Raw genomic sequence first — 26,954 nt, 5'->3', positions numbered from 1 at the left:
TGTATTCGTATTATTATTGAGATGATCACCCTTGACAGTGAGTCGATGACTCCATGCAACATTGATGATTAATTTAGTTCCCCGACTGAATGACAATAGACATATGATTATTTATTTCTATGACTTATACACTACTGGCACGCTCCTCGCCGCAGGCTGTGCCTTAATCGACGACTGTTTTTTGTTTTTGTGTTTCGTGTTTCTGGCATCAAAAATGAATTGAGGAAAAAGTAACAGCTTTAATTGTAATTTCACAATTATATAAGTTTGACACTTGGTTATAGTGTTGCTTTCAAAAGAACATACATGGTAAAAGATTAGAAATTTTAGAAATCAACAATAAATAATCTAAGCTGTAGAAATCTTTCCTTGTACTGAACTTTGGAACCGTGAACCTCCGTTAAAGCACGCGTGCAGCAGGTTCAAGTTAAACCTCGGATGCAGTGTTTTGACGGAGGGTTCAGGTGATTTCTACAGGACACAGCAACCAGGTTCAGACTAAACCACAGGTGCAGTTTACACAGCGTCTGAGGACACAGCAATCATATGTCATCATCATATGTCTTTTACATCGACAACACAGGTTTAAACCGTCTTTAACCTTAAACCACAGCTAAGCTAATGACAGAGAAACGGCCCTGGCATGTCTCGGACTTATTGTCTGATTGTTTGGCAGTTTGTCATTCCCAAAACAGCGTCCCTATTATTCTTCAATATTAGGGACACTCACTGTCAACAGTTTTCACTATCAACTACTTTATTGAAAACGTTTTTAACTGTAGCTAACAATAACTGGGACAATGCTATGTAAAGAGTTTCATTTTTTTTTTTTAAATGTTTTTTTTTTTAACACTGAGCACCACCAACAAATAGTCCCCCCCCCCGCTTTGTGTTTGAGGTGGAAGCAGAAATCTCAGAGAAAATAATATCTTAAAACCTTCACAAATTACACCAAACTGTCCATGGCTAAATACCCGTTTGGGATTTGGGTAAATTGACCCTTTTAAGCACATAATCAAGAAAAGTAACCAACCAAACATAGTTGAAAAGTGAAAGTCCTGAGTGTGTTTAAAACTTCTGGCATACGTATGGTTTCTCCAGGAAAGGAGACAGTGAAAGAAAGGCTATTTTATTGTGCTCATTTTAATTTTTTGACAAGAAAATAAAGAAAGAAAGCCTCTGAGAGATCCTATGGCAGAGCGTTCTCTCTCTCTCTCTCTCTCTCTCTCTCTCTCTCTCTCTCTCTCTCTCTCTCTCTCTCTCGCTCTCTTGCTCTCTCTCTCTCTCGCTCTCTCTCTCTCTCGCTCTCTTGCTCTCTCGCTCCTGAGTCGTTCACTAGAAGTATGTAACACAAGCCTCCACTGAGGATTTCCTTGCATCATGCTCCATTGTCGTTTTCTGTCTGTTGTCAGTAGGACCTCTATTTATTTCCACTTTCTAGGCATTGTTGTTTCAAAAACACAGTTTCTCTTCATCGCGCTTCAAAGAATAGCAGCGCTGATCAGGGTCACTGTCGACTTGTCGCCTCGACCCTCAGTTTGTTGTTGTCCGACCACAGACGAGCTCTGCTACCCTCTGACACACGATCAATTCAGGCCATTATTGTTCATAAACAAAACAGAATACATCGCTACATTGATATTACTGTTACTCAAAGAATGCTCAAGTGAGGCTTAAAGAGTCAAGCAATTATAAAATTGCAGTCAGGAAAGTATAAGTTAAGAAACCAGGAAATTGTTCGATTTTCAAAGCAATGCTTTTGTCAAAAATAGTAAAGAAAATCGAATGTTTTAAGGCTGTTGTTAAGTTAAAGCCACAATCTGAGACGTGTAATGCAGGAACAACCACGGCTCGTCCGTTTCCTGTCGGATCAGAGCCGTTTGTTTGAGGAAACGTGTCGTCGCTGCTGCAATATGAGGAGAGAACTGCCTTTTTCTTTTCTTTTTTTTTTTACCACACTAATGAATGTGCTTTTGCAGTGCTACAAACAGCTGTGGTGATTTCACTGACCCACGATCATGGCTTTAACTGGGCTTACTGACTTGAGCATTCTGAACTCATTATAGCAGAGAGAAAAAGATTTTATACAGTGTTTCCATTCACCAATAAACTTTTCATTGTTTGCCAGCTCTCTTGTTTCCATTGTGTAGTTTTCAAAGTTGGAGTCAATTCTGCTTCAATTCAGAAAGCGTTGTGAAAGCGATTCAGTCCGTATAAGCATTTTGTATTTACAAATTGTTTGTCAATAATTTGAATACTACAAGCTTGTTAAATTCAAAATCCACTGAATTGAAATGTTCTTGACTCCATCCCTGGTTTACAGTTCTGTATAAAAGTATTTTTGTTATCACCTCTTTTCAGCTTCCTGTATTTAGATCCTGCAGATATACATGTAGTCTCTTTTCAACACGCTACTGATGTTTATCACATTTTACTACAACACTTCTAATATCAGGAGCTTCTTCAGTTGAAAACCTCTATATAAGGCAAACCCCCATTGCTATTACTTCAATAGACGTCTGCAATTTAGGGCTTCGTTTGGACAAATGTGTGACACAAACTGGTGTGAGTCGTCAGAATTAGTTTTTTTTAGAAAGCCAAATATTCCTTATTTAGGATCAATTCTGAAACACAAGTGGCCATCTGAAGAAAGGACACCGTTTGAATACAGCTTGTACATCAGAAATAGAAAGTCTAGCTGCTAAACAGTATTAATTTCTCAAAGAATACATTCATCTGTGTATGGTTGTGGTTGTGTATGCATGTGCTAGAGTTGTTACTGTAAGGGTGATGGTGGGTAAATAGCTGGGGGCCGGGTCAGGGGGCTATTAGGGTCAATTTACTACCACAGTACTTTGGTCTTAGACATGATTGGAGGATAGAAGGGGAGCAGTGAGCCAATGGGGGTGGATCGTTTTGTGCAAATTGTTGTGTTTCGATGAGAAGGAGAAGAGGTCTGTTAATAGTAGTATTTAAAATCACTTCAAATACTTCTTTGTGATTTACCAAGTTGGCACAATGGCACCACAGTGGAACCAGAGGAATCCAAAAGATAACAAGTAAAAACCTGGGAGATGGGACGAGGGGGGAAAACTTAATTGTTGATCAAACACAGTGGAGCTACAGTGTGTCGGGAAGGAAGCTGAGAGTTTTAGGTCTTTTCCTAAGAGTCGTTTTTTGATTTTGAACAGTGCAGATATGTTTCCCCTGTGGGAATTAAAGACATTCATTTGAAGATTAGAATTTTTAGTTCGATTTCAAAATCAAAAACGTACCATAGTAAGTGAGCAGGTAGGTAACTAACTTGAGAATTCTGGTTTTCTGGAAAGTCTGAAAGATTTCAAAACCATGTTGTACAAACAAAACAGTCACCTCTGTTGCAAATATAGAACTTCATCTCTCTCTCATCTGTACAGCGTTCCCTCTTCAGGAGGATGAGGAGCGGGGGGTTCACCAAGAGAAAAGACGGGCTTGTGTTTGGCTCAGCAGAGAGCACATTCCTCTTGGTAGAAAAGAAGAACTCAAATGTCTCGTCCGTCAAACTGTTTGTCTCTGTTGGTGTTCACTTCTCAGCTGAGAGGCTCGAAACAGTCAAAACACAGTAACACGACAGAGCCATGCCATATTCAAATAATAGAATATTAATGATGAGGAGCATAGGAATAATAAGAAGACCAGTAATGTAATAAGAATAATTAATATTAATAACATATCATTCTAGCTTTTTTAAATTCTGTATATAAAAACAGTGGCGAGGAGAAGTTGGTACACAGTAGGGCTCTACTATCCCCCCTTGTTTGATTTGGCACATTATACTCACTCTCTGGCGAGAGCTACCTACTCATTCTCAGCACAGTTGAATATTACTGTTGCCTGGCGACCCATCCAGAATTTGTCATTTTGATGTTTTAAAATCTCCCAAATCACGGCAAATCTTTCAAAATGTCTTTTTTTCGAAGCAGCATCGCAGGGCGCGATGCAAAAAAACCAACCTCTTGATCGATCCCCCGAAGTAATAAGAATTGGTGAGGTGAAATCCGCCGTTTTCAGGATGAAAGAACGTCCGTCTCGAGGCAGATTAAAAGCGTAGCCAGGCTGTTTAGGATGGGTTGCCTGGCAGCATTTAAGGTTTCTGCTCTTAATGTTAATCATTTTTTTCTTCATTCAAAACTTAGTACAAATAGCTACATAAGTCTGAGCTATAATGTTTATTACATTACAAAAAGTAACTCAGTCTCTCTATAAGTTATGATTTTTGTTGTTCAATATAATATATTAGTTTGGTCCTCCTTCATGTTCTCAGAAGCAAAGGCTTGGTTTGTGTAAAGTGTGTGTGTATAGGAGTATGTGTGGTTCTGTAGATCCTGTGTGTTTGTGTGTATTTACAGGTCATTTTTGTATCTGTCTGTGTATCTGTATCAATATGTTATGGGTGCAGTGTTGTAATTCTCCATCTTCAAAGTGTTTGGGGTCTCCAGATGTGGGATCAGGTCTTCTGCTGGGCGGACACACCTTTCCAGTAGTCCAGTATGTCGTGAAGATCCTCATCCTTGGCAAACTGAACCTTTCGCCTCAGGGCATGTCCGGCCGCCACGTATCCTTCATCCTCCATGGACGCCTGCCGGTGCCTCTTACGGTGCAGTTTGAATCTCTCCCACAGCCCCAGGGTCGGGGTGCACAGGAGCCCCTCGTCCTCCTCGTCTTCGTCTGGGCTGGAGCAGTAGCTGAGGTTGTGGTACTGGGGCGAGAGCGGGTAGTGTGGTGAGAGTTGGGAGTAGGCCAGCTCCCGCTGCTTGGCCTGCCTGTTGAGGGTGACGGGGTCTAACATGGAGGGTTTACGGCCCCCTGGGTGGTGGTGGAGCTCCTGCATGACCTGTGGGTGGTGCTGCAGCTCCTGGAGGTGCTGCTGAGAGCCGGGATAGGAGTGACGGTGTTCATTGTACTGGCGGATTCTCTGGGCTTCAGCTCGTAAGATTGCCGCTGCTGGGGTGACTGTACGAATGGCCTCTCCTCCTCCACCTCCCCCCCTTTCTCCTCTCTCACCAGGCGAAGTCCTCTCGATATAACGGGTCTCTGACGAGTGGTAGCCTCCCTCTGAACGGAATGAGCGAGGGCTCCGGGCAGAACCGGGAGAAGAGGAGGTGCTGGGCCTTTTGGAGGTAGGAGGTGCCTCCATGCTGTGGTGTCGCTGCAGAGAATGATGATAGCTTCTCCCCCTCTCTTCTCTTCCTCCTCTCCCTCCCTTATACACCGGAGAGAGGAACTCGTTGCCTCTTTCTCTCTCTCCTTGCTCAGAGAGGAGCACCAGCTGTGGCTCTGCATTAGAAACGGCACCTCCGCCTGCAGAAGAGGGGGATTTCATCCCCTGTTGAAAGGAGGTAGACTCAGATTTGAGAGCATCTATACAGTTGTTGATGATCTGGTTAACTTTATCAACTTCTTTAGCAATGGTTGAGATCTCTGCGACTGAGCCCTGGGGATTTGCTTGTGGCGACATCTCTCTTTCTCGCTCTCGTTCTCTCTCCCTTTCAATGCCGGACCCTCTCACCTCCATGTAGTTAAGTTTAGCAGGCTTGTGCACCTGGTGTTTCTATCACCTCCTGCAGCTTGTAGGGATCAATCTCACCACCCTGAGGAAGGTAGGGCATTCTGGAGAGGCTTTCCCCAGCACCAAGCTTCTGGGAAACAGATCCTCCACTCCCTCCCTCTATATCCCCTTCTCCACCATACTTGAGCTCTATCAGAGTCCTTTGGATCCTGCTCATTTTCCTCTCCTTCTCCTGCATTATCCTCTTCTTCCTCAGGCAGTGGACAACAAGGCCAAGGAAGAGTAACATGCCAAACAAGCAGCCCAAAATAGTCATAATATAGTGGGTGGCTGACGACTGATTGGCTCTCCTCTCAGACCCGGCTCGGCGGCCAGTGGAGATGGTCAGACAAGTGTGGTTGAAGCGCAGGGAGTTTCGTATGGAAGCCACACAGTACCTGTAGTCGGTGTTAGGTTTTAAGTTCTTGAGCTCAATATCTTCTCTTTGATTTTTAAGATTCTGGATATCTGTGAAGAAGCTGTTGTTATAAAGCACCAGGATGTACATTTTCCTGTACGGATGAGGAATCTGAACCGTAATCACAGCAGTCGAATGTAGCACCTGCTTTAGTGTCATGAGTGGATTGGTGTCAGGGAAAAGGGGGCTCAAGCTGATGACCTCATCAGGAGGGGTCCCGGAAGCACAATCGTCCAATCCACAAGGAGAGGCAAAATCTGGGGGCGGGGTGGTGGAATCAGCCGTGCCAATGGCGTAGAAGGAGGTCACGCTACTACCGTCGTCTGTGCATACAAGACTGAGCACGTGCAGTGCATTGCGTTGGGTAGGCATGCGGGGGTTCTGGCTCAGGAGGTTGTAGCCGAAGAATCCTTGAGGGGAGTCGCACACCATCCTCTCACTGGTCCTGTTGGGGAAGGCTGAGAGCCAGCGCAGGAAACCCAGCAGCTCACAAGAGCAGTTGAAGGGGTTGGTGTAAAGTTCACAAGTGGTCAGCTTAGAGAGTCCTGTGAACAAACTGCCATCCAGCACCTGGATCCTGAAAAGGGACAAAGGGAAAATCATAGATTTCAAGGAAAATTTCAACTTCTTGTACATTAAATGCAGTGTCATCAATCTGTCATATTAAAAAGTACTCCACGATTTAGCATTGCATGTCTATAACACATTCTGACTCATGATTGACCTTCTCCCTTGTCAAAACCAAGCTCCTACATTACACACAATGCAACTCAACCGCCAGCAGCTCAGTCAGAGATGTGGGTGTGTTATGCTAGTAATGTAGTCTTGAGCAGAGATGAGGAGCGGGCTACAAAGTGACATCACTTGAGGCAATTGATCAGACTTGGTAAAGCTCCCTCTGGAGCTACAAAAGGCTTCATATAGTTTCTAAACATTTTCCAACATATGCTGTAGTATTCCTTAAGACCTGCAAACGGACTTTGATGTGTAATATCTGCAGGCTTCCCCTTTAAAAGCACTTGTTACTCAGTCTCCTTGTGCTTCAGTTTCTGGTCTTAAACATTTCCCAAAATACCTTTCAACAGGCCCCAAAGAGCAGTTAAACTTCTTCCATTCTGCTGTTACTTTTACATTTAAGTCAAGAGATCAATACCAGTTACAGTACTGATAGTAAGAACAAGACAGTTATTCCCACTGAGAAAAAGTATTTCAACTTTTATGGAAAATATAGCTTGTTGCAGCATTGCTTCATAGTTTACTGAGTCGGTGAGGAAGAAAATGGTATCTCTGCATGCTTTCCCAGTAAGTCTGCAAGATATCAATGTAAATCGGTGAATTTAGAAAGCATCCCTTGATCTTTGATTATGGGTTGATGGCACCAAGCCGGACATTAAACATTGAGGTTTTAAGAAACTTACTCCTATCTAGAAATGTTTAAATCTTTCTAATTTTGTCCAATTAGCGTCATCCACCATGAACGACCAGAAAGACAAGTGAGATTGCAAGTAGCCTTTTTTTTTGTTCTTGCATTGAATTCCCCTTTTATATAAACAACAAAACAAAACAGTTTACAGCTGCAATGATAATAATCAATTTGGCTATTAATGGTCATTAAAATTTCAAATTGCTTGTTCTGTCCAACTAATAATATAGTATACTAATAATAACTAACCCAATAAATTACATTTTCAGTGATCAGATGATCAGTGATCAGATCTTGATAAATGACTTCATTAATCGATTATTAGACTTGCTGTGAATTACTTTCTCGAAGTCTAATTGACTAATTGTTTCAGCTCCTACAGCTTGTTTTCTCTCCCTCTCTCATTAAACACACACACACACACACACACACATGGACTGAGGTCAATACCTGTTCATGGAGAGGTCTATATTCTCGATGTTGGGGCATTCCCAGAAGGTGTTGGGTGTAACAGTCTCGATGAGGTTGGCTTGCAGGTAGAGATACTGCAGCTTGCCCAAACCTCGCAGCATCCCCTCTGTCAGGTTCCTCAACTTGTTAAAACCCATCTGGAGAACCTGGAGAGACGAAGACAAGTGGGATTATTCTAATCTCTGAAGAGTCGGCCAGTGCCAAGCATCACACACTACAAGCTGGAAACATGCAGAACAAACAGACGATGGTTCAGTACAATTCATGTTTCACATGGTGATCTAAGCCCCGATGCTGTGCTCAATTTACTAAGATCTTTCTTGTTCACATTTTACCTCCTGGCACAGCTCCAGCAGCTGGGGTAGATGTGTGAGCATGCCAGCTCATTATGGCTGCGTTCAGCTCAATTTGGTAAAAAACACTTTTGCCTGAATGTTTCTGGACGCCATAATGAGCGAATGTCGTCTTTCTTGTGTGTCTTTGTGTCCATCTGTGTGTATAATGCTGGAATATAAAATTGAAATCCTTTAGTCAAATTAAAGCAGCACTACCACAGTGTGGAAATACTCCCTTTCATTACAGTTTAAAAGGTTTAAAAAGAGTATTATCATGATATGTATGATACCTTACTCTGAAAAATATAAAGTTCTCAAATATTAAATGTTGTCTAAACATCCGCACAAAAATGAATAAAGCTAAGTCTAAAACTGTAAATATTTAATTAAAGGGAAAGTAAACAAGACTGTGAATCTGAGCAGCCATTTGATACAATCCACTTGACAGATTTCAAGACATTTTAGTCACGAAGTGTTGAGATTTGATCCCCTGCATTAATTATATATACAGTATATTACGTAACTGGATTATTAGCCTGCTGATGCATTAATGTATAAACTGCATTTTAATGTTTCAGTCGGTGGAACTGGTGCTAATTTGAACTATTTAACATAATGTCGGGTAGTTTAATCTGTATAATGGATCATATTTTGTGCCGAACAAATATTTTGTGTATAAAACATTAACACAGTGTAAGATTACGATTGAAATAAATGTAAATGGGGCAAATATTTCTCCATGAAATATAGTGTAGTAGATCTTAAAATAACCAACATATCTCAAATTGACTCAGTACTGGGTAAAAGCACATTTCCTCCTTTGTGTGTATGAACATGTGTATACAAGTATACAACTATCATTGCTCACCTGCAGGTTGAATTGTGCTGAGAACGCTCCGTCTTCCACATAGCTGATATCGTTCTTGGTGAGGTTCAGATAGGTGAGGTTGCCAAAGCGGCTGAGTGAAGAATAATGCACCGACCGTATCTTGTTCTCATTCAGCCTTAGATCCACAATAGTGCTGTTGAGAGAGGAGTGAAGGCTGTAGATGTTTGAGGCAAAATATAATATCTTTATAACTCTTTTTAATCTCACGTGTCCTCACCTGTTAATGTGGGAGGGGATGGCCTCATAAGGCGGCTGGTTCATACTGCAGATAGCCAGCCACACAAAGCCTTTCTCGCCTTCGATAAGCCAGCAGTCAGCTGTTACCATTGGCAACCGCATTATTGACAGCAGGGCGAGCCAGCAGAGGAAGGAGCTTGCTGTGGACAGGACCACTGACGAAGAGCCTCCAGTCACGTTATGTCTCTGCCGTCCCTGTCCTGTCTTCTGGGCCATTTGGGATGTCGTCACAACAGCCATTGGAGAAAGCCGAGCAGAGATGCTTGCCATCTAACATTTATTCATTCAGGCTTGCGCCATTTGCGAGGGAGTGAGGGCTCGTTCGTACGCTAATATCTCAGCGTGTGGTAACTTGATGTTGCCTTGTTCGTCAGATGTGTATCTATACCGCTTGAAGTCACAGCATGGTGAAATGTGTTTCTGCTTATCTTGTCTTGTGGTTACACGTTGAGTTGTATAAAACTCATGTAAGAAATGAAGAATCTATCAAAGTAGAATTGAGTGGTACATATCACTTCATTGGCAGAACGTGTGCCGAGGTAAATGGTATCAATTGTTTAATTAGGGGGTTGCATTTGATTTGTTGTGTATAAATTGGCAAGAGGAAGTCGTCCTGGTGCCAGATTGGCTGGTACTCATGTCTTCTGTGGCCATCTGCATCTGTGATTGGACAAGCACCTCTTTTCTTTCTTCCTCATTGCTCGCTGCTCTGTACTTGGTGTGAGAACTCGTCCCTGCAGGGAAAGGGAGAGAGAGAGAGATGGGAAGCAGGGTGTTAGAAAAGAATCGCTAATGAAACACAGTGGTTTATACCAACAAACACAACCCTGTTACCAGCCTGATGAGATCGAGGTAGTTATTTCTTCTTATATAACATTCTGGCATGCATACACTCACACTAACACACACAAATGTATACACGCACACGCACACGCACACACATCTCCAATACGCAAAAGACCTTTTTCGACAAGTCCAATTAGCGAACATTGGTTCAGATAAACAACAAGCACCTGCAAAAAATCTTAAAAATACACTCACACGCTTGTTGCTGCTGTATGCACACACACACACACACACACACACACACACTTTCTGCCACGCCATTAGCCTCGGGGCCTTGATAGACCTGGGCTAAGAATGGGCCTTACTCTGTATCTAATTAATTAATCTGCTCTAAATAAAACACTTCCTGGGAAAAACAGCTGATGTCTGATGTTACAGGAGAGATAGAGGAAGGCGGGGGAAAGAAATAGGCTTTGCAAAGAGCTGTGAAGTGGCGAGGAGGAGGAGGATGAAGAAGTGGGTGCAAGAGAGTGGAGGAAAGATGTTCGGGGGAGGGGAGAGCGATGGCGAGATGGAGCAAAGAGTGAGGTAGAGGGGAGAGATAAGGCGGTAAAGAGAGAAAGAGGCTGTGATTCTGTGAGAAAAAGAGGCGGCTGGAAAGAGAGAGGGATGTAGAGTGGCTCTCTGTCTGGGGAATTTGCTCGAATAGTGGCTCCCTCTTCTCTTTGAGAGCCTTTTTCCTCAGCTGTAAGAGCAACAAACAGGATGTGACATTATGGAGGGGAAGGAGAAGGAGTGGGAAGGAGCAAAAGGTCCGGCCTTCCTCTTAAAGCATCTTTTGGCTGCTGTTCCCTCCTTATTGATTACAGATGAATAGCGAGGCAGAGAGGTGCCGATGTGTCACCTCTAATCTGAGAAGTAGAGCGAGGCTCTGGCAGGATGGGACAAAGCTTCCCTGAACTTTCTTGTGTCCTTGCAAAGAGCAAAAGCCCTGACGTCACATCCTGGTTAGCTGCTGCTCCGCAAGCGTCTGTGACTCACTCTTATCTCTCAATGAGGGTCTCTTTGATCTTTCTTCATAAAAAAAGGGGGGGGGGGGTTATACGATGTCTGTTCTAAATTAATGATGTACTGTACGTTATTACAACTCACTCCATTATCCATGATGTTGACCAATGCTCTCTTCTATTATCTTTCCAGCTTCTTAGCTTTAATCTCCGCTTCTAAAGCTACGCCAGCGGCTCTGTGCTCATGTTTTGTACGTATAATGTTCACCATGTTCACCATCTCATGCTGTGTGTGTGCATGATAATTCACATTAAACACAGAGGTTGAGGTTGATGAGAATGTCCCGCCGGTTTGCAGATGTTTGGTGACAAACCAAAGCATTGGACGAATTAAAATGTCGGCCTGATGATGGAAATAGGTGAAAAGTTAAGGGGTTACCAAAGTTAGGACAATTCTTCCTGAGAGTAACATGAAATTCATGGCTAAATATCCAACAGCAGCAGAGTTATTTCCGTTTCATCCCTAGAACCATGGCGGCAGCGTCCATTTTAGCGTCCATCTTTGTTTGTTTGCATGAATGTCTGTTTGTAACTTTGTGTTGTCTGCCTGTATAAATAAAGGTTAAATAAAAAACTAAAATAGTATTGATAGTGTCTCATGTTAGATCCCATTCTGGACACAAGAGCTCTTCTGCATGTTATCTCTGCATCTCTGCTGCTGCTGTACGCACCTGAAGTATAACACATATAATATTACTGATCCCCGGTTGAGACACTATAACCACGCCCCCTACCACAGCATCATTCTCTCTGGGGAGACTATTTTTGCACATTTCTGCTACTACCACTATTGCACAGCTTTTTAATTAAAAGTGGAGGCACTTTTAATTAAGATATTTTTTTATTACATTCTGTACATTCTTTTTTAAATATTTATATTTCTTGTACACAATTTTTTTTAATTTGTATTTTATAGAAGTTTTCTTTTTAGTAATATTTCTGTATTTTTCTCTTATTTTTTATTTCTCCTACTGTGTTTCTGTTTGCACCATCACACACCAAAGCAAATTCCTTTTATGTGAAAACCTGCTTGGCAATAAACCAAATTCTGATTCTGATGTGTGTGTTATGAACAGAGAATAGCAAAGATAAATTGTTATTGTTTTGCAATTCATTAGGTGGTAATGAAGATATATTAAGATGCCTTTAATGGCACATTCACCTCATAAATCATGATTATACATTATGCACCTTTAATAATAAAAACTACACCCTACTGTTTATTCTCATAGCTCGTCACTCAACTGGCCCCAGTCTGTCAACCTGGTGACATTTAATCTGCTACAGTCTTGGGCTTGTGGGAAAAAGTCTTTTTAAAGGCAGCTAAAAACAGATATATTATATATAGACAACAATATTACTTTTTTTTATGTGCCATCCCTGTCTAGACAGATGGAGAGAATCACACAACATATTGTTGAGCAAGGTTGTGTGGAAGTTTTAGTAATTCTCCATCTCGGCTCTCTATATAAATGTCACAAATGTACACTGGCATATGTGAGTGTTAGTAGGCGTGTACACAAAAACAAAAGCTTTTCCACTCAGTCAGCATAATCTATAATGGATGGTGAGACTTCCTCCCACATAGCATGAGACAAACTACCCTGTTAGGCCACCGCGGAAAGAGTAAGAACCGCTGCCAGCGAAACACACAAACACACAAACACACAAACACACATATGCACAGGAAGTGTCCGTTCTGCTGACCAAGGGTTAAGCTTGGCTAAACAAACTGTTGATAACGGAGAACATGGGGGTGTAGCGAGTATGCGGAGTGGGCGAGGAGACCAAACAGTTTAGTTAACATGCAGAGACGGCCGATTTCTGCCTGACCTCTTTTTGTACCTGCGGTAAGTGATGTCGGCCGAGGGGCCAGAAGATGGAACGGGAGTGCTGAGCAGCACAGAGCAGAAATAGATACGGTACAAGTTACCGGTTTTTCACTTGACCTCCTTTTGTAGTAAACACACTTGTAGTAGCTAACGCAGGAGGAACGGTTAAGAGTCTGTCGACCACCTTTTCATTTTGCATCATTCATCCCCTTCCCCCGACCACACACACACACACACACACACACACACACACACACACACACACAGGCGTGCGCTGCGGGTATACTCCAGCACTCAGCATCATGACCATCTTGCTCTCGTGTCGTGTCACACTCAAAGATTTATAGCGTACAAAACGTCACATGGAGCGAGGCTGAGGTGGACTCTAACCTTGCTTTACTGAGAGGAGGACAGTTATGGTGTCAAGTGTGTCATTTCAGCATATATTGTGTAGCTGTAGATGTATTTATTTTTATCTTTGGAGAGTGTTAACAGCTCTTATTCTTCTCTCCGTACTGAGGGCAGACTGGAGCTACACTGACTCACTATCACCTCCAGAGGAACACGTGGTATTACACGACAGGACGGAGCGCAGCTAGCTGTTAGCATGCTAATGTCAGGAGACATCTCTGCAACACTACACAGCGTCAACACTGTTACCTGCACCTTTTAAAACATTCATGAGATAATCTTTATGCACTGATGGATCAGCAACAGCAGCAAATGAGGCAAGTTAACAAAAATGTTTGAAGTTAAAACTTTAAAGCTTCCACAGCAGAAACAACATTTATTGCATTTCAGATGCTCGAGTCTCCTCTCGGTGTCACAGAAGTATCCAACAACAACACAACAATATCCACACTGTGAGACGGAGAGGAGAAGCTTAAGAAATACAATAAAGATGTTGAATCCTGTTGAGGAAGGTCGAAGCTTTTCTCTCTACCTCTGCCAAGAAAACTACCTTTTCAGTGTCGCTCGTTTGATACAAGTACTTAACAGCTTTCAGTGGCATCTGGTTGAAGGGTAGGCCATCAGCCAAGAAAAGGTGTTGACATTTTGGTGCACAGAGGTTTTTTAAACTACTGCTCTTACTTGAGTGAATTGAATCTGGCACAGCTGTTCAGTGTTTGTAATTTGATGCAGATCCAGATCCTTATTTGCTTTTTTGAATTGCATTAAAATCCCCAAAGGATCGTGCAGCTTTAGTGAAGGTAAGCACTCTCTATGCTGTTCTTCATTTCTGTGGGGGCTCACTTTGTCATTTTCCCTCCTGGGTTTTCGTACGGATTTAAACAAACGAAATACAATATATTAGTTAGAATGTAACTGCTTCCAGTTTTTATACAAAGCAAAAGTCTCTTTACTTTATACATTACATTACAGTTCATTTAGCTGATGCTTTTGTCCAAAGCGACTTACAAAAAGTACACGATCTTCTCATGTATCTCTTTGTAACATTGCTACAATGGTTCAAAGTTCAACAGGGATAGAGACATGAGCAGTAAAATAAAGGCAATAACCCGAAAATCTAATTATTTTTTAGCTTCGATGTCGAAATTGCGACGATATTGTTGCGTTGACCATTGGTACTTTCACAAAATATTTTCACAATGAGATTTTTGACCAATAATCATCAGTCATGTCGATATAATGACTAAGAGGGTGAAGGCAAATAATAGAACAGCTAGTGAAGTCAGTAAATTCAGAAAATCACGTCACTTTACTGTAATTCAGCCTTTAAAACCAGGATAATCAACACTTATGCCATTTAGTCTCACACCACGTATCTTTATAATATCGATATAAAACCCAGCCCTAAGTGAGGTGATCAGACAGGTTGTAAACAATCAACAGTTTAGTCTGATTATTAATCCACATTATTTGGATTTAAACTAGAAAATGTCAGAAATGATCCTTTCTTGGACAGGATAATATAGTAATTACAGTAGGTCATAGTTGAACCAGGAAGCTTTTAACGACCTGTTTGGGTCATAATTGTATTTTTTTGCCTTTAAAATACATTTTTGCTAAGCTGGAGGTTTGTTTAAAGCCTGTATGATCAGACGTGTTTCTTGCCGCTGTGTCACCAGATCTAAAATGTTATTACTAGTGGAATAAAGGCCAAAAAAGTTGTGATGAACCAGAAATTTCCTTTAACACTGAAATAGATTTTTTTGTCCCCACATAAATACCACCTACACGTACACACACACACACACACGTACACACACACACACACACACACACACGCATCCCATCACCCTAACGTCACGTCACTTTTTCTCCCTGTGACTGATGAGCACTTAGGAGATGGGTTATACTCCTCGGCAGATTGTAAGTGAAGCAGAAATATGAGCACATTAACAACAGGCACACAGTATACGCACATACATGGATACACAGAAGCAGAAACACACATCTCAGTGTGTGTGGTGGGGCGTCACACACTCTGCCCGTTCTCTCATTATATACTATTCCAACCCAGTGTGGAAACTTTAAACAGAAATGTGATGATGACGGTGAATGAAAAGCAGGAAGACAAATGGCCCATGATGCTTATATACATGTGTGTGTGTGTGTGTGTGTGTGTGTGTGTGTGTGTGTGTGTGTGAAAGTCTAATGTTGAAGATAGGTAGCTTCTCCTGTTTACTGGCCAGTGCCATGGGAGGAGGATGTGATTGTATTTGTTGTAATGTGGTTAGCTGCGAGTTTAAAGTTATAATCCTGTAAGTATTCATGAAATCAAACCTAATTGTTGACCCTTTTAATTGAAGTATTTCCACTATTTAAGTTCTGTTTAAGCTCAGTTTCATCTCATTGATATCTGTTTACTGTTAACGCAACATTTCCTGCTGCTAGTGTTTCACTTAAAAAGCTGCTTTTTATTCTGAAGCATCTACAGGAAATGAAATGTTTAACATCGTGGTTAGTTTGCATCTACATAACAACACGTGCTCTTTTTCACCATTTTTCGACCGGCAGTTAAATGTCAGTCAAACAATGCCACGGAAAACGCCAAGAGACCTCAGCCTGATCCCACAAATACTGTCCAAAAACGGTTTTATCCTCTCTTGAAAAATTATGCACATGTATAGTTTATATTTCTTTGCACAAAAAGTGATGATAATTAAAACTTCAGTTCAACTTTCATGTTTTCTTTGCTTCCTAACGGCGAACTTCTTGATTTGACTTTGAAACCGTCTCCGGCTGCTCTGGCTCTCATACGCAGCTTCTCCTAATGCTGTATGTTGATTTAAAAGGCTATTTTTAGGATTGCTCCCAAATAATTTAGGTATTTATGTAACACAGAAATATGGACGTTACTAGTGTACAGTGTGTTCCTTTGTTGCCTCAAGCCCTGACAGAGATGTGCGAGACAGTCTTTATGATGCTTTGAGTTCATCGTGTAAATTTGTCTGCTTAAAAGCTTGAAAGTTCAGAAACTCATTTCTCTGCCGAAGTTCAAAGCCTTCGTTGGATCAGCGCGAGATGAATCCATGGGAGTTGTCATTGCTCTGAATACGTTGGTGTTTTTTTGGGGGGATTTTTTTTGTCTTTCTGTCTGTCTGACCCCAGAACCTTCTCCTCACTGTATTATTTATTTATAACTTCATCTACAGAATGCTTCCGCCTTGTTGGTGAGGTCTCCCTTTGCAGATTTTGGATCTCAGAAGGTTAAATATAGATTCAACAAAAAAAGAGTTCCCTTTGCCCGTCTTTTAACGATGAAGCTTATTGATTCCCCAGGACACGAAGATGTCAAACTGTGGATGAGTTTGTGAGAAAAAATCTTTTCTCGGTGTCTTGGGACTTCATATCAAACCATATTACACAGAGTACAAAACTCCCCCCCCCCCCCCCTCCTACATACACACACACACTTTACGGGGCATAAACGACACATGAGATTTGTGCAATCGATGAAAGTGATTCACGCGGATTAGATTAGATTGCAGAGCAAGAAGAAGTGAAGAGGAAAGACAGAAAGAGGAGAGAGAGTGTGTTGGGGAGGGAAAGATTAAAAAGCAGCTGGCTCCGAGGGAAGTACATCTACACCTCTCACAACGAGACACAGAGCGAGTGTGCGTCTGTCTGACGTCCGCACGATTCAAAGACGTCCATGAGAATGTAATTTGTTTTGACTCCCAGTCTCACCCATCCTCACTCGTCCGTTTTACAACCCCCGCCCTCGCCTCCTCTCTCCTCCTCCTCCCCCCCCCCCCCCCCTCCCCCTTGATTGACTTTTACGGAAATAAGGCTTCAACATCACACAACATCACACATCCCTGATGGGGAGCGAAAGCCTTCGTCTTTTCTCCCCCTCTGCTCCGCCTCTGGGGTTTTAAAAGAAGGGGGGTGGTTGAGGGGTGGTGCCGTTTTAGGGGTTGAGCTGACGTCCAGACTCGACGTGATGGACGTTTCTATACAAGATATGGAAACACGGAGCGTGACGGACGTTTCTATTATAGAAATATTCCACTGCCTGCTCCCCAGCCTGTGGTGTTGACGGAGAGGGAGAAACATTCACTGCTGTGCTGTAGTGGAGAGCGACGGGGACATAATGGGGCAAATAACAACGCTATTCATACAAGCTCTGTTATAGTTCTCATCACGGTATAACATCTTCGTCTCATCTGTCTCTGAAGGAGAGCATCTCACTGTCTGTTTGTCTATCTCTGTCTTTGCAGTGTGGGGGTTATGCCACAATAATAGGCACTGCTGATATAAATCTCCTCCATCGGCCCTGCGGGGCTCCACTTGTCACTCCCCTGCAGAGAGACGTGAACATGCGAGATGCTATGGATGATCCTCTGTGGCGAAGCGATGTATGGTTACGTAACGCGTTTAGTATTCAGAGAGGAGAAAGGGAAGAAAAAAAAGAGCACGGGGGACAGAGAAAAGATGTGGGAGCAGTGGAGGAAGACGAGTAAGAGCAACATGAAAGAGAGACGAGAAAATGAGATCTGAAAGGGGCTTCAGTGAAATATGTCTTTTAATAAAGAATACATTCAAATGTGGCCGGCAGGGCTGTAACGGTATACTGGTGTCACGGTGTGAAAGTTGACAGATATCATACCGTGCATATTTGTTTATCTGCAGTATAGAAAAACAGACAAGGAGTGTGTGTGAGAGTTAAAGGTACAGACATGGAGTGTGTGTGAGAGTTAAAGGTACAGACATGGAGTGTGCGTGAGAGTTAAAGGTACAGACATGGAGTGTGTGTGAGAGTTAAAGGTACAGACATGGAGTGTGTGTGAGAGTTAAAGGTACAGACATGGAGTATGTGTGAGAGTTAAAGGTACAGACATGGAGTGTGTGAGAAAGTTAAAGGTACAGACATGGAGTGTGTGTGAGAGTTAAAGGTACAGACAAGGAGTTAATTTAATTGTGCTGCTTACATGTAAACTAACATGCTTTAGTTATATAACATATTATAGTTACATGCTATTTTTGATCAGGTTTATAATTCTGTTCTTATTCCTTTAAATGTCTTTGTAACTGATAATAGTAATAATAATATCCATGTATCTTTCTGTTTTATCAGAAATCCTTTATTAGTCCCACAACGGGGACATTTATCTTGTCACAGCAAAAGAACATACGAAGTAAAAAAGCAGTAAACAATAATTAAATAGAATCAAAAACAATATAAGTACCAAGTGGTTGATAGAAGATAAAGTGAGTATTGCACATGGCAGTGATAACTGCACAGCAGTGGTGCAACAGTCTGTTCTTGGTGTGGTGGTCTACCTCTCTATCTCTCCATGTTTGTATGTTCTGCTCTGCAGAGAGCTGCTTGTTGGGCCAAACTCCGCCGAAGAGCGTTAACTTTATCCAAACGCACTCGTCCTTACAGTTCGGCATGTTTCGTGCAGTAATATTTTTCATCACCGCAACTACGTCCGCAAAAACTAGACACACTGGCCTTTTACTTCCACAAAGAAATCATTGTTCGTCCATTTCTCCTAGAAAGTGCGACATTCCACATCCAGCTTTCTCTTTGTTACACTCACCACGCTGCGTTCACTGATGTCGATGACAGTCTCGTTTAAAATTGAAGTTTTTTGACATGACGTGACCACGTGATGACACGTTCCGCTCGTGTTGTGTTCAGGGACCCTGACCTTGGCCAGGAAAAACAGTCAGTCGTCCGTTTAAAATATTTCCGTCTAGTTTATTTTGCTAGTGGATTTTAAAACATTTAAAAGGTCTTTAAATGTTTAACATTTCTCATTCGTGTACACACTTAAATCATCATATGCTTTTCAAAGTAAAAGCCTTTCCAAAGAGAAGAAAATACAATTAATTGCCAAATGTATTGATGTTTTCACTTTATTTGAGTTTTGTCTAATTCATCATTTAAATTTCAACTCAATAATTTATGGTTGGTTAAAACGTACTAATCTGTTTATTGATTATAACTAAACACTGAAAGAGTCCATAAGTGCTTTGGTGACACACTTAAGACTGCGTAGATAAGATGAGGTAAAACCAGGTGTGAGACCGACAACAGTGTTGGTGGTGTGAAGCATACATCAGAAAATTACCACCGTCACCTGACAAAGCACTTCTCCAAAAGCTGACACACACACACACACACACACACACACACACACACACACACACACACACACACACATGAACACGTACACAGGTGTGATAACTGTGTGTGTGTGTGTGTGTGTGTGTGTGTGTGTGTGTGTGTGTGTGTGTGTGTGTGTGTGTGTGTAGTATCTCCCTCCCTCTGAGCAGGCAGTAGGCCAAAGAGGGTTTTAACACGCTTAATGGGATTTCACACTCCGAAAGTACACACACGTACACACACTCGGACACACAGTAATGTTGAAGATAAACATGTCTGAAAGCTATGTGTGAGCCCAGACAAATAAACACACACACACACCCACACATGCACACTCTCTGATATAAAAGGATTTGTCAGGCTCCCACATTGTACACATGCAAAACTAATGGACTCCAATATCCACACAGTAGCATTACTGTTGGATACAGGAAGCTGTATCCTCTGTGCAAATATGCCATTATGCCTGTCCAGCATCAGTGTTGCGTTAGTGCTACAGTGGTCATTGTGACCTGTTCCCCTGCAGGTGGTGTTGAAGGAACTGCTAATCTATATTTTCAGTATAAATGTGTTGCCTGAAAGCTTGAGCGGTGGCTCTGAGATGTGTGGAGCTTCCCCCTTTTTGCAGAGGATGACAGCTGTGCTACTATAGATCTCAATGTTGAGTCATAGCTAAAAAATAAATTAAAAAAAGTGTCAAAACGTTTGTAAAAACTTTTCAAACTACTCCTGCACCATAATCTGCTTCTCCACTGTTGATGTGTGTACTCACTTTGTTGAAAATAAATCCCTGTGAGAAGTTTCTGTGGATATTTTGACACTTTTTTCCCCTGACTCAGGGTTACTGTTGGAATCCAACCAAATCACAACAGCATTTATAACAGCAATAGTTTAGACCAAAATCAATCCATTACAATGGAATCACTAAAGTCTGTGGATTCATTCCACAGACACTTTTGTCTAAAGCCACATACGAATGAGGTACAATCAAAGCTCACGGATGCAAAGTACATTTGCACTAAGCTTTCATGTTGACATGTGAATTCGCCCTGTTGACCTCGCTTGCAAATTGTCTTCAAAGTGCTTATCTTTGAAGCAATCATTGCCAGAGAGTGAAAGAAGCTAGCATATTAAGTGTTTCGCCGATTGTCCTGGAGGATTAGTAGTTACAAAGCATGTCAGATAATCACAGCTTCCCCGCTTTGACTTTGGCTAACAACCTTTACGTTGCATTTCCATCCGGCTGTTTTTGTGCACATTTTAAATTTTGCAGATTGGAAACACCAGAAATCTGAGGGGGAAAAAAGTTTTCACTCTTGTAAAAAAACAGACGTAGCAAATGAATCATGACGTACATGAAGCCTGGGACTTAAATCTTTATTGATAAGGAGATGTAACCTCCATCCATCCATCCATCGTCTACCGCTTATCCGGGATCGGGTCGCGGGGGCAGCAGCTCCAGTAAGGAACCCCAATCTTCCCTTCTCCGGGCCACATCCTCCAGCTCCGACTGGGGGGTCCTGAGGCGTTCTCAGGCCAGTGAGCAGATATAATCTCTCCACCGAGTCCTGGGTCTTCCCCGGGGTCTCCTCCCAGCTGGACGTGCCTGGAACACCTCCCTAGGGAGGCGCCCAGGTGGCATCCTTACTAGATGCCCGAACCACCTCAACTGGCTCCTTTCAACGTAAAGGAGCAGCGGCTCTACTCCGAGTCTCTCCTGATGGCTGAGCTTCTCACCCTATCTCTAAGGGAGACGCCAGCCACCCGTCTGAGAAAACCCATTTCGGCCGCTTGTACCCGTGATCTCGTTCTTTGGGTCATGACCCAGCCTTCATGACCATAGGTGAGGGTAGGAACGAAGATCGACCGGTATATTGAGAGCTTTGCCTTCTGGCTCAGCTCTCTTTTCGTCACAACGGTGCGGTAAAGTGACTGTAATACCGTCCTCATATTAATACATGAAGCAAACATACATTTATATATTTATTTACCAGCTGCGACAGCGACGCTGGTGTTGTTTCCATTTTGTGAGTCTGCGTGTGTGTCATCCTGGAGACGCCTACTGTCGAGGGAACTACCACAGAAGCAGTTTTGAGTCATTTGCCAGGTGTTTACATTTCTGTGGACAGATGTTGTCACCGCGATAGAAGATACAGTCACCAAACTTTACAGGTGTGCAGTTGAGATCCAAATGAAGGTTGAGTTCCAAGATGCGTGTGGTCTGAGAAATATACAGTACTCATCTTCCACAATTTGGCGTTGTGGCTGTTTTCTACATCATGTAGCCTGAGTATTGTTGCATTTTGTGACCTTCTCGCTCTCCCAGTGTTTTTGTATGTTGGCTGTTTTCCAATAAAAGCAAAATATATATATATATATATATTTTAAAGTGTTAGCTGTATCGTATTGTCTAATTTAATGTAATCGTGTAGACTTAACTAGTCCTCCAAACAGCATGGTTTTCAGTCAGTCGTGTGACAGCAGTGGAGTGATAATTGTCTGGCAGCGGACACCACATGTAATCATTCCAGCACCAACTATTTCTCCGGGGTTGTAAATGAATTACAGTTTTCTACATGTTGGTCCAACCCGACACTGACTGCTCTGAATACAAGCTGACTAAAGCCGCCAATCTCTGTGAAAAAAGCAAACTACAAACTTCTAGGAGCCACCATTAAACCTGCAGCAGGTGAGAATTTGATACTTGTTTTTTTGTGACTTATTCCTGTGAGAGCACATCTGTTTAGACAGATAATACTCAAAAACATGTGCGTTGCGAATCAATCTAATGCTCCTCCAGTAAATACTTCTCTGAGAAATGGTCTGAATGTTTTTACCAAACAAGCAGCTCTACTGTAGTTATCTGTTGTCTTCAGAGCATGCAGTAAAATATGGGACTTCTACACTGAGAGAGATTTCTGAGTAATAGAAAGCGGAGCTTATGTGCTCTGGTAGGTGGACCGTGTTATGGCCTGTCTGAAAACTTTTGCAAAGTTTGGCTTCAAAACTTCACCAGACAAATGACCAGAGCTACGTAGCATAACTCAGAGAGGACATCATCTCTCTCTCTCTCTCTCTCTCTCTCTCTCTCTCTCTCTCTCTCTCTCTCTCTCTCTCTCTCTCTCTCTCTCTCTCACACACACACACTCACACAGCTATCAGCTGCTGAAGAAGCATCACTCAGAGACCTCAAGCTGTTCATTTCCCTCCTGCCTTGATACATGCAGCCAACTGTAAAATGTTATAAAAGTAACATTGTGTCCGCTGAGCACACACACACACACACACACACACACACACACACACACACACACACACACACACACACACACATACACACACACACACACACACACACACACACAAAATCACTTTTTTCCACTTCCTGATAAACACATTATGGTTAAAAGTATTCATACGACCTGTAACTTTGCCAAAAACACATGTTTTTTCCCTCTGCGTGCCTGTCAGCTTGTGTTGTTCATTGTGTGTGTGTGCGTGTGACAGACACAGTGTGAGTTGGTGAATGAATTTGGGAGGTCGAACGTAATGGAAATGCTGCTAGCCAGGTTGCTGCTGTGTTGACAGATAGAGAGACAACCTCTGCTGGGTGGGTATACATTATATATAATATATATATAATATATAATAATGGAACACTATGGTGCAGACACACACACACGCCATAAAACTACAGAGAGCATATGTTCAGTTATATTTTGTGTTTAACACAAGCACAGCGACACATCATGATTACTCGCTTCCAAAAAAAGCATTTGTTTGACTCACAGATGTAAAATGTGTGTGTATGAAATCGCTGTGACTCTTCTAAATAGATGATTTGAAGTAAGCAGATTATGTTTTTGGTCTGTTTATGTCATGGTGTCATTTTTGGAGCTGAAGCAGCCAGACGGAGGCGAAGGGTGGAGCCTTGAACTTGACTGGAGGTCAAATAAAACAATCTTGTATAATATAATCGTACTGTAGCCATAAACTGTATATAATAAGTGGATGTAGTCATCGTGACGTCACTCATCTGTTTGTGGACTACGGTTTTGAAGCCTCGAGTCTGGCGTTTTGGCCGTCGCCATCTCTTTGTTTTTGTTTTTTAATCATAAGTGACAAGAGTGGGTGGAGCAAAGTACAACCCAACACTGAATAAGACTTGTTTTATTTATTTATGAACTTTTATGAACTGGAAACACACTGAAACCGTAAAAGTCTGGACAACACTGTGGTAGCGACCTGCCAATGCCCTGAAGCATACCCTGCTTTATCGTCTATTTTCTCTAAATGGGACCATAAAATACAAAACAAACATCCTGACATCCTGAGAAGATTTGAAACTAGTGATTGAGACGATAAACTAATAAGTAAAATGTTTACTGAGGTAATAAATCAATCAAAAGTCAGGTCATTTTCTTATAGACTTCTATACAATGTGACTTCTTTTTGCAACCAGTGGACTCGCCCCCTGCTGGCCACTAGAAGGAATGCAGGTTTAAGGAACTTCCGCATTGGCTTCACTTTTCAGACCGGGACGTTGCCGCTTGACTGTAGCACAAATGCTTTTTTGTGTCATTTTTCAACTCCTAAATTGATCCAATATTCGGAGAGACCAATTATTCATCTTGTGTCCACTCAGATTTGCATTTAAACCTCTTGGGAGGGGCCCAGACCCCTAGGTTAGAGACCACTGATCTTCTATTTTAATACAAGCACTTCTATTGTGTCTCATTAGTTTAGCATCTGCCGTGAGCGCGATTGGCACGTTAGCAAAGCGGCAGCAGCAGCTTCAGTACTGAGTGTAGGTCACCCCCGTTTTGGCAGCGCTGAGAAGCCAACACACAGTCACTGCAGTTACATGCAGGAAACAGACTTAAAGCATGAAACAATGTGCAGATAGCTGGATTGAGAGGGATGTAGGATGGAGTTGGACCTCCTTTGGTCTGTGCAACATTTGTCTAATTAGTCATTTGGCTTCAAAGGTCTGTCTTATCATCGTTTTTAGTGCGTGCTCCAAAGTTGAACTTGGCAATTTTGAGGGCTTTAATACTAAGTAATCTCAGTCTCAGTAAACGGCACATGGCTGGACAATACTTGCCAAAGATTTGTTCTTTGCTTCAAATCTGGATAGGAAATACATGTTTGACATAAGAAGAAGATTATGCTTGCTCACCCAGTGTGACCTTTTCTTTTAATGCACAAATACTTTGCTGTTTTTACTTTGAAACTTAACTCTGATGCTGAAGTTTTGGGTGCATGTGGGTAGGAAGACACTAGATACATTTTCCTACTAACACCAAAAACAACAACACTTTATACAATACAGACCAAATCCTCTGTGTCTCATTTAGTTTGGAGTTCTTCTCGAATGCTGCTCTACTTTGTGATTTAGGCTGATAAAACGTTTGTATTTTTTACATTAAAATCCTGCTCAGGGCTCCTTTAACAACGTAATCAAACATCTCTAAACTGTGAAACCAAGGCAGCTTCAGCATCATCCTCCATCATGTGGGTTGGCTTGTTTAAAGTCAGTATTGTGCTGTGTTGAAAGTGTCTCATCGTTCTCAAAAATCTAATAGTATATTGTTCCCTGGTCTGCACTAAACCACAGATTGCCAAACAGTAGCTGCAGGGTACCTCCACTCAATGACACAACAGGACAATGGCCCATGTGCTCACACACACACACACACACACACACACACACACACACACACACACACACACACACACACACACACACACACACACACTCACTGAATAATCCGGCTAGGCTTGAAACATTAGTATGCCTTTGCGGTTGCTTGTGTGCAAATACAGTTGTGTGTCAGCAGAAAATGCACATACAGTAAATCTACGGTACGTACACAAACACACACATGCTTTTAAGAAACACTTAAAGGACCTTCAAGAGCATAATTTAATTTGAACCCAGTGAGTGTTGACTGGATGAGTGAATGAATGAGTTCACATGTTTTTATAGCTCCCATATTTCTACACAAAATGACTAAAGAAGCTTCAATTAAGCTAGAAAAACATCCTTAATTACAAATCTTTAACTATTGTGCATCATCAGGAGTGTGGATCAGATTTTATTGACGGTGAACACACATCTTTGACTAAACATTTACAACCAGAGGTCCACTCACTAGCTTTTTCTGGAGGACTTGAAGACAGTGTCATGCAGTTGAAAGCTTCGCAAACAAATTAGGATCTTTTATTTTTGAAGGTCAAAAATGTACTTTCATGTTTAACTTTAAAACAACGCTGTCCAAAAGTCTTGTTCCTCATTACTTCTTCATTCACTCATTCACTAGTCCCTCTTTAGTCTATAACCTGGACACATATGTAGTCCCATCATGGGACTTTTTGAGGGCACTACATATTAATACATAAACTGGCCAGAAGTAATTCTAATATAGTTTACTATATGGTAAATATAGAGGGATTTTGGACACAGCCTGAATGATACAGTTGCACAATATGGAGACATTTGGAAAGTGGACCTTAAGTTGTGAATGTTTGTTCAAATGATTATCTCCAACATATCATTAAAAAGACAAAGGAGCAACATCAGCTTCATTACATTACAGGTCATTTAGCAGATGTTCTTATCCAGACCGACTTACAGTGAACTAAGTACAGCGACAGTCTCCCTGGAGCAGCTCAGGGTTAGGTACCTTGTTCAGGGGTACAATGGTGGCAGCCTGGTATTGAATTCACGACTTTCAGGTTTGGAAGGCGTACCACCAGACCACCAGGCCATCACCACCACCCGCTTCAAAGGTTGATTATCCAGAGTGCGCAAATCCACGATTATCTAGTCAAACTTGTTTTATAAATCATATCGTATCGCTAACTCCCACCCCATTAAGCTAAGTTATTCAATTAAAATAAGTGGAGAGTGGCAACCTGCAGCTTGTAGGATCAGAGACATCCAGTTGCCAGGGCTGCACAGTTGCATCCTGCTGTGGCCCATTCATAACACAGAACACAACGTTGATGGGCAGCAGATGCAACAATAAAGCACATTAATTATTCTGTCGTGAAATTCTGATTAGTGTGTTTCCAACAGTGTTCCAACACGAACAGGTGAAAAATAAATATGGAAATCTCTCCTGTTCTAATCCTGACTAATAATACTGTGGAGCCCATTGCTTATAGTTAGAAGCTAATTAGCTAAATAGATTCTTAGATCTATAAATGTGCATCAGTGGCACTCATTTAAAAAGAAACATTCAAAATAAAAACTACATTTCTTATGTCATGTTTATGTGAATGTGTTGGTGCTCAGTACATGTGAGAGCCAGCATGTGCCTG

The 26,954-nt window shown here is 41.9% G+C and overlaps 1 protein-coding gene across 1 annotated transcript in view; it reads right to left on the bottom strand.

The window, feature by feature from the left end:
- Positions 1 to 225: 225 nt before the first annotated feature.
- LOC115005704 (protein ELFN1-like) overlaps positions 226 to 26,954 on the bottom strand; it is a 39,130-nt gene continuing 12,401 nt past the window's right edge. The window contains 5 exon segments of the mRNA XM_029427649.1: positions 226 to 5,581; positions 5,583 to 6,582; positions 7,879 to 8,045; positions 9,103 to 9,256; positions 9,341 to 10,094. Coding sequence (XP_029283509.1) covers positions 4,487 to 5,581; positions 5,583 to 6,582; positions 7,879 to 8,045; positions 9,103 to 9,256; positions 9,341 to 9,630 — 2,706 coding nt within the window. The 5' untranslated portion in view covers positions 9,631 to 10,094 and the 3' untranslated portion in view covers positions 226 to 4,486.

The sequence above is a fragment of the Cottoperca gobio genome, unplaced genomic scaffold, assembly GCF_900634415.1.
Source record: "Cottoperca gobio unplaced genomic scaffold, fCotGob3.1 fCotGob3_347arrow_ctg1, whole genome shotgun sequence".
NCBI classification, from domain to species: domain Eukaryota; kingdom Metazoa; phylum Chordata; class Actinopteri; order Perciformes; family Bovichtidae; genus Cottoperca; species Cottoperca gobio.
This window is presented reverse-complemented; position numbering and strand designations above follow the sequence as displayed.